Here is a 9,070-nt window from a genome sequence, read left to right on the forward strand (position 1 = left end):
ATTTATCAAATTCCTACTATATGGGTACAACCTCAAATATCACTTACTCCCTGCCCTAAAAGAACTTGTCATTTCCTAAGAAAGAAGACATATATTCAACTAAACATAAGTCATTCTTCTTTTCTTCTTTAAGGGCTATGAAGTAGTAAATGCTTCACCCCTGTGTATAAAAGATGTAGGCTGTTGGTTTGAGGTTACTATTCGTTATCATACAGAGAAAATACTAAGTTTTAAAATATGGTAATAGATGTTTAAATTTCTCAAGTACCATTTAAGTGTATGTTACAATGGTTGTTTACCCTCTTTGACCTTTTCATACGCTGAATTATGGTAACACTTTTTTCCTATACTAAAATATCTTTGAGTTTTTAAATCAATCCTAAATTAATCACAGCATAGTATCCCCTTAATGTTGTGCTGGATTCCAGTTGCATATAGTATATTTAGGACTTTCTACATCTATGTTTCTAAGTAACACTAGTCTTTCAAATGTTTTATTAATAATATTGAGTTTGTATTTGCCCAATATGATTAGTAGCTGTGCAATGACTAATTAGTTTTACCAAAAGTGATTAAAAGTAAAATACTATAAATGTAAACTGTAAAGAAGAGGGCCATAACAAAAGGAGCAGAAATTGCAAAATAAGTTGCGATACTCTAAGTTTGAAAAAATTAAACCACACTACTATAATTGAAAATTTATTATATGTTTCAACTCTCTACTCACTCATTTTAAAAAAAGTAACCGTTTTAAAAATTAATAAAAGGAATTTTGTTATACTTGATTTTTTAAAAGCGCTACTTTAACCTTTTCTTTATAATAGGATACATTAAGCATGCCAATTTGCAAATTAACCACTTACAGGGAGTTATATAAGAAATGTTTGCAATTTGACTCTGTAAAGAAAATTTTAGTTTTGGTTTGAAATTTTGGCAAGTGAATGACAGAATTTATGTGCATCCTTAGTTAAGACCAGAAATGTTAATTTTATTCCTATGTTATCATTTGAAAGATTTTCCATTTTTCAGAGTCCAAATTCCACACAAATAGGCAAATTTATGAGATAGAGTTATATTCTTAGGAATTACCAAGCTCTTTTCCCAGTCTCATGTTTTATGAAGTGTTAAAATTAATCGTAATTGTTTCAGGGATATTTCTTCTACAGAAAAAGACATTCCAAGTGAAATTTTAAAAACAAATATAATTTTATTCTGAAATTTAATTCCCATATCTATTTTACGAAAGCAAAAACATAAATTTGCATGGAATTTTCCTAAGTTCAAAACAAGGGCAACATCTACTAAGCTATTCCCAATACCTTCTCCTTAAGCAAACTTTGTGCTATTTTTCTGAAAAATCATCATTTCCTCAGTGCCAGTTTTCTTTCAATCCTATGAAATTTACATTTAGCAAGGGATTTATCCACTGACTTCTAGTTGTCTCTTCTTGCCAGAACATTCCTATAAAGAATTGAAGCTAGTTAGAGTTTGCGGGGGGCAGGAGTGGGCAACACTTCTTCCAAAATGATTTCTTAAGTTAAAAAAAAGAAAAATCATGTAAGAAGAAGGAAGAAATGAAGAGTGATGTTCTCTGAGAAGGAACAATTGCTGCTGTACCCACAAGGCTAACGGCGTAAGTCAGCTTTCTCTAGAAAGTTTTCAAAAGGGCTCATCAACTCTGAGCACAGTGACCGAGTTTAATGCTGACAACTGTACCCTTAAAGCTAATCCTTAATGACATAACACCATCATTATAAAGAAAGAGGCAAATATATTAACTTAATGATAGACCAATGGACCTTCTAGAACGTGATTATATTGTGCCAGCTCTTATATAAATGTGAGATCTTACGTAAGTGTGTTATTATTACTTTTTTTCCCCCTCAAAGATCTTTGAAGTGTTCAAAGCAAAATATGAGAGAAGACATGTGCTGCCCCAAATCACGAAGGCGATTTGCTAAAATAAACCAGCCTGGTGCCCACAAAAACCTCTACTTTCATTCTTCTCAAATTGGAAGCAATGTCCACTAGTTTGAAAAGACCAATCAAAACAAAATACATTCTCAAGTCTGAAACAAACCAACAGGCAGATATGGGTGATATAATACCAGTCTTACATGCTGATTTCAGAAAGCAAAAAAAAAAAAAGAACCCTACAGTTCAGGCTAATACCAGACTATTCTCATTTCCATATTTTTCTCTACCAAAATTGCCTCAGCCTACGGGGAAACGATGCACTTTCAGAAGATAATGCTTATGATAATGTGTTAAGTGAAAAAAGAAAAATGCAAAATTATTTACCTCTCCCCCCAGAAACACATGTGGTAGCAAGAAATATACACAGGTAAAGAAGGATTGACAAGGCGAAAGCTGATTTGTTAGGAATTGTAGTACTGTGGATGATTGTTTTTTCTCTTATCTGAGATTCATTAAAGCATTTTATGATTTTTTTTTAATTAAGAGTCAAAGACAGAGGTTACAAATTGCCAACCTGCAGCCCAAATCCGGCCCACAACCACTTTTAACAAAGTCATTAACATTTAACATTTAGGAGATTGTTACATAAATTCTTGAATTTTTAGCTTCTCGTGAAAAATTGAGAGATGTGGAAAAACTGGGTTCATATTCCCACATGAGTTCAACCAGCCTGGGCTGTGAGGAGACCATCTGGCCTTTATAAATAGAGTGCTTTATAATTCAGTTGCCACAGGATGCCACACCCCACTCATTTATATCACCTGCCTATGAGCACCTGCATGTGGGAATCCTGGTGAAGGCGAATGAATTAAGAAAGTTACCATGACTCCACGCATATATTAATTAGAGAATACATGTATCTGCTTTCAGAAGTTACATAATCTTTGAGTAGACATAGTGTAATAAAAACTTGGCAAGTGACACACAAAATGGAGCAGTCAACCCTGATGATCACAATTAGTAACAATAATAAAAATACTTGAGGGACAAATTAGTTGACTCTATTGAGCAAACAAAGAAGTTGCTTGAAAAATTAAATTTAGGGTTAGAACATTTCAGTGTTCTATTCACAAAGATTTAACAGTGCTTTGATTTTTTTAGGCTTTTTTTTTTTTTTTAATTGACATCCTACAATGACCATCGTAAAGAGACGATTCTTACCTTGTTAATGGTCCCAGGTCGCCTGAGTCTTGGCTTCCAGCTTCACTGGGAGTGCTCGCTGATTTCGAGGAGGGAGACATAGGGGTTGGGACTAAATAATGAAAATAACAGGTATCCCATGTTAAAAAATGCAGCGACTGCACTGGAGAAGAGCAGTGTCAGACAAACCAAAACAAATGGGCCCAAATTAAAAAGTGGTAGTATGGCCAGGAGAAATTGAGATGGGATAAGGGGGAAAAAAAAAGGAAAGAAAAGGAAGAAAGTCGAGTGAATTTTTTATATTTTGGAAATTAAAATTTGAAATGAATTTAGACAGAACTTAGAGAGTCTAAGGCCATGTCCACCTTAACGAAGTAAAATGGAGAATTAAAATAATTATCCAGATACTTTAAATCAAAGATCTCTCTAGTATGAACTTTCCAAATAATTCTAACTCTCCACTTTATTTTGTTAGCATAGATGTGACCTATTAAAAAATAAAATGGAGTGTCTATAAAATTTTAAAATAGATTATGAAGTGATTCTGGATAATTTAAATAGTCAAGAAGAGTCAGAAGAGTCTGTTGTACGTCTGCATTTGGAGGGAAATCGATCTTCTGTGAATCATAAACTGTATTTGTTATTGAGAAACTAAGTGACAGGTAGAGAAAGGGTAAATGTTGAACCTGGTAATTTAAAAATCTCTTTCGAAACAAAGGAAAATGCCAGGATGCTTTATTTTTACATTTAATTATTAGTTTCATCCCATTGTACTGTTTACTGTGTTTGGGACTTGTGTTCCTTTGCCTCTGGCAGCTCTAGAAGGCAGTGCCGTGTTCACGTAAGTAAACTGCCATTCTGAAGACAGGAGAAGCAAGGTCAAAGATTGAGGTCAGTGCAAGCTGAAAATCTGAGAGCAAGAATAACAAAAGCAAGCTAAAGAAAAATTCAAGTGTATTTTTTTTTCTCTACCCTTCAGATACAAACCAAACGTCCTTCAGATAGAAGCTGCACCAAAGAGCCAAGATGGCTCCAGGCCAGACGAATTCAACGGGTTCTCAATATCACACATGCCAATGAAGTCATATGGGCAGAAAGAAACTTCATTTCATGAGTGTAGATTCCCATTTGGTTTCAATCATGTGCAATTTCCTTTTATTTATTTAATAGGGTAAAGGATTTAACTGTTTTATCCAAATCCTATAACACAAGTGGCAGATCTGTCAAGAAACTAGGAATTCTCATGTGGTCCCCCAATTAATTCACTGATTATCCTCTGCAATAAGTCAGAGGGTAAGTCAGAGAGATGAATGACAACTGAAAATGGAGTCCACCCTTGCCAGAGCCTGTTGATAGGGATTCAGGGATAATTCAAAATGTGGACACGGCTTAGGGAGAGTAAACTGTTTTGTTCTTAAAGTTTAATTGCTGGTTTTATGTTGGGTAGGGGAGAAGAGGACATACTACTATCATGTTTAACCAGTGTCTACATTGTAACAGAATTTCCAAGACTACTTTGAGGCAAAAATACGACTGATTACAATATGTCTAATTGATATCACACATCAACTAAGTACTAAAAAGTTTGTCAACCTCCTTGAAGAAGGTCCATCAGTATCCCATAGGTTACATCTTCCATGCCATAAAGAAGCTAAACAAGATTATTGACATCTAATTGGGGCTTATTATATCATTGTTAGACATATGATTTTATCTACTACAAATCAAAGTTGAGTATAAAATGCTTTTTCATGGTGTTTTAATTTTGTGTGTACATATTAAATTATATCCAACAATATTTAATAATTTGCAGGCTCATTATATATTGTTTTTTCTTATTTACATTAATGTAAATACTTATCTTTTTTTGTACATAGGATAATTTTTGTTCTTAGTTTAAGTGACCATGGAAATAAATGAGAATTTATTTTAATATAAAATTAATGGTAGAATTAAAGAAAAACAAACCATTTTTAAAGGAACTATTATTGTCTTTATTTATATGTATTGTTTTTCAAGTTTTTTAAACTATACTGCATATCATGTAATTTTATGCACACTCTAGGACTACTCTGAAATGTCAGGAAAACAAACAGATAAAGAAAAAAAAATAACTTCACATGAGAGATACACAGTTAAATGACAGAAAAAAAAAAACCACGATATGTACCTTCAACACAAATAAAACAAATAGTTCAATATCTAAATCCTAGTAATAAAATGAGATCATGGACAATTAACTAGGAATGAATGAGTTGGAAGAGGGGTATTACAGTGAAAATGCCAATTAACAATGAAACCAAGACATACAATAGAATCAAATAAAACTTGTTAGTTAGCTGCTAATCTGTCAGCATTTTAGGTTTTCCTTCAACTTTCCCACTGAGCATTCTATTTTCAGCATGGAATAACTATGCCTGTGGTGGTTATGAAATTCATAACCAGATTCACAGTATTTAGGTTGGCAGAGTGGCTGGAATTCAGCAATGGAAATAAAGAATAACTGAAGAAAAAAATTCCAGAATTTCTTGTATTTACCATGTGGCAACCCGTTTAGCAAGTATAAAATAATCTAACGTAACACAGTAGAGACGGTTGACCATATAATCAGTCAATAAGCAACCAATTGCTAACGACTCTACATACAACCTGTCGTCCCTTCTCCTTCCAGCCCCTCAATTCCAAAAATAAATAATCTGAACCATAAGCCACAGAACTTCTTTAAAAATGAAAAAGAAAAAGAAAAAAAGTAAAAGAATAGTAAATGTTGGACATGGTGTATCCCATGCAAATCGAATTTAAGGAAATAATAAATAACACAAAGCCCTTTTAAGTACCTAGAGGGGGCTCCGGCGATATGCCAATGCTCTGCAGCAGGGCCTCTGTCTCCCGGCGCTTGCGATCCAGGTCAGAGTCGTCCTGAACAGGTTCCTTCTTCTGCTGCATATCAGCCTTTAAAAAGTAGACGCCAGTAACAAGAGTTAATAACAGAACTAAATGTATGCTTTTCCTGGCGGAAACTGAAAATGGTAAATGCCTGGCTGTGAAGACCAGACCAAAGCCCTAAATAGATATAACCATGTGTATAAAGGATGAAAAAAACACTGTAATTGCTCCATTTAATAATTACTAACCCAGTGCTTTCTCTGCTGGTTGAATATTTTTCCTGCTTCTGTCACATGGCATAAAAGTTTCTTTCTCTCACAAGTTTTGGAAGAAACCATCAAGACAAAATATTTCGAACTGGGATATAAATTTTTTAAAAATTTCGTCTGCTTTTGAGACACCCCTTGTCCCTTCTGGGAAACATACTATCAGTTCTCGGTGAGTGTGTGTTTGTAATATTCATGCTCCATGTTTGAAATTATGCAAACAAGGTATTATTGGGATCTGACTAAAAAGTAAAATTAGTTATGAAAATCTGTAACTGTAAAATACGCTATTTGTTTCAGTAAATCTAAGTTTATCATGATTTAAAATAAGCTAGGCTAAAATCTAATTATTAAGTCATGTGAACGATATTGATGTCTCATTACTTAATTCTGACTTTCATAGGCTTCTATTATACATACTAACTAAAAAGAGAAAATTAATGCGTCAAAAATATTGAATAAAAAAAATCATTTAGAAGAACTTCTTTTTCCAGATTCTATTTAAAAATAAACCACATTTTGTGTGTGAGCCTCTTATAGTCAGATCCTATGCCAGTTTGTATTTTCACAGGACAGTAACAAGTCAGAATACAGGTTAAAGAAGGTTAACAGCAGGACTCGGGTTATTAAACATTAAGGTCTTTTTTCTTTTTCATAACACAGTTACTTCTTAAGACAAGGCATTTGCCCCAAGTCTGAAACATGATAACATCTTATTCCATGTGCAGCGACCTCACAAGAAAGCTTTGTGAGTTTACAGAAGTGAAGCTGCCTTAAAGCTTGTCAAAAGCCAATTATCCAGTTATCAGACACACCTTCCTCCCTAGGGGCAAGTTTGGCACCTGAACAGGCATATTACCTCCTTCAGGAATGCAGAGTACATTGCAAAGCAGTGAAGCATAATTTATGTCTTAGCATCTAAAGCAGAAAAAGTTCATGCAAATTTTTACTTAACTCCCAGACGGTAAACTACACCCTGATAATAAGCAAAATGAATCTTTGTACATAGTTCTGAGCTCAACACTTCTGTTGTTATTTGCCTCAGGCTTAAAAGACACTGATATTTGTGAAGTCTATCTGTCAGTAGAGGGAAAACTGCCATTATGGAGGTCAATAGGGACTAATGAGAGTATGAGAGGGTTTTGAGCACTCCAAAATTCTGAAATGGCAGTTTAATCTCTATCAGGGAAGATATCACAGTTCATGTTCTTTTCCAATTTTAACATTTAAACTACTGGAGCAAGTTTCAAAGTTTATGCATACAACGAAGGCGATGACAGAACTGAGAAAAGGGACTTGCAGAGTGAAGATCTGTATCAACATTCACATAATAAAGTTAAAAGAAGAATGGGAGACAAAGGGGAGAAATGAAAGAAAAGGGAATTACTATAGCAGCTACTGAAATACAAATGAAAAACTAAGGCAAGCAAAATTCATCTTAGCCAATATGGAATAGTTTGAGTGTTATAATAGTTAAGCCATGGCTGGACTATCGGCTTTACTGAGAGCGGATATGTGTTTATTCTGTTCATCACTATATCCTCACATCTAGATCAGGGCCGGACACATAGTAGATGCTTAAAAAAAAAAAAATGTGTTGAATGAATGAATGAATATCTGCTTTTGGTAAGTGTTATTCTACCGCTATAGAATCTTAGAATGACATAGTATTCAGGCCAATTTCCACCAACTGGACCCCATTCAGAAAGCCCCTTTACAACACCACCGTGAGGAGTCACCTAAACTTCCAGTGACTCCACGCTCATAACAAAACCATTTCTATGTTCTAAAAATAAAACACAGACCCAAATTGGGTCTGTTTCTATGATCAAAAAATAAAAAATCTTTAACCTTTCCTTATTCTTTCAACAAAAATTTACTTGACAACAGAATGCTAATGATGAAACTGAGAAGTTCTAATGCAGCTTATAGAGAGTGAACAGAAAAAGATCTGCCTAATCTTTTCCTTTTGAATAAACTTAGGGCATATTATCTATAATTTTCTGTCATGTATGACCTATGCAGAAAGGCACAAAAGCTGTTGTTGTTTTTTTTTTATTTATTTTAACTTTAATCATTCAAGAAACATACTAAAAGGTAAATCACAGGTTAACATCCATAACCATATATTCTGCAAATAAAGTTCACCTGAACTCCAGCTCTAAAATTTCACTCCCACAATACAAGGCACCTCTACAACTCATTCCCTGCCTTCCATCTTTTCTAATCCTTCAGGAAACAGGCAATATAATGACATATATTAATAAGGACAAATGTCCATCTGGATGTAACATAAGCTTAGGAAAGCTATGAACACATTCAAAGTTGACCACGAAAAATGCAAAATTAGGTAACTGGGGCTTATTGGAAATAAAGGCAGACCTATCTGTCACCAAATAGCACCTTAAAGTAAACAATGTTACTTCATCCAAGACAGCTACACCAAGTGCCCTAATCATGAAACTCTTGATTTTTTCCATGTAAATACTACAGAATCCTAATATGTTTTAATGACTCAATAAGGAGTGATTTCACAGTATTAATAATTAAAAAATATGCTAAAGATGTTTTCCTCAGCCAATGATATTTCTATTTGTGTAGAGTAATCACAGCTAAGACCTAGAGAGGATAATCGAAGAAAGAAAAATTACCAACTGAGAATTATCAGTCACTTTTCCAAAGACAGCTCTGTGGTTATTAGAGGAACAAGTGAGGACAGGCCAGGAAACCTCTGTCCATCATACCTTGCAGCAGTTTGGCAGAAGGCCAAGGACAGGACAAAACTTCAGGGTGGCCCCGTT

General features: G+C 34.2%; 1 protein-coding gene across 4 annotated transcripts in view; it reads right to left on the bottom strand.

Annotated features, from left to right (window-relative positions):
• DYNC1I1 (dynein cytoplasmic 1 intermediate chain 1) overlaps positions 1 to 9,070 on the bottom strand; it is a 258,394-nt gene that overhangs the window by 244,056 nt on the left and 5,268 nt on the right. For 2 of the 4 annotated variants that reach the window (XM_011363367.1, XM_011363348.1), the window contains exons 2-3: positions 5,955 to 6,073; positions 3,139 to 3,229 (exon numbers count right to left, since the gene is read on the bottom strand). In XM_011363367.1, the coding sequence (XP_011361669.1) occupies positions 3,139 to 3,229; positions 5,955 to 6,073 (210 nt within the window). Of the gene's footprint in view, positions 1 to 3,138; positions 3,281 to 5,954; positions 6,074 to 9,070 lie in introns of all 4 variants that reach the window. The other 2 variants (XM_011363357.1, XM_011363340.1) reach the window with 1 other exon arrangement.

Source organism: Pteropus vampyrus, unplaced genomic scaffold (assembly GCF_000151845.1).
Source record: "Pteropus vampyrus isolate Shadow unplaced genomic scaffold, Pvam_2.0 Scaffold4, whole genome shotgun sequence".
Taxonomy (NCBI): Eukaryota; Metazoa; Chordata; class Mammalia; order Chiroptera; family Pteropodidae; genus Pteropus; species Pteropus vampyrus.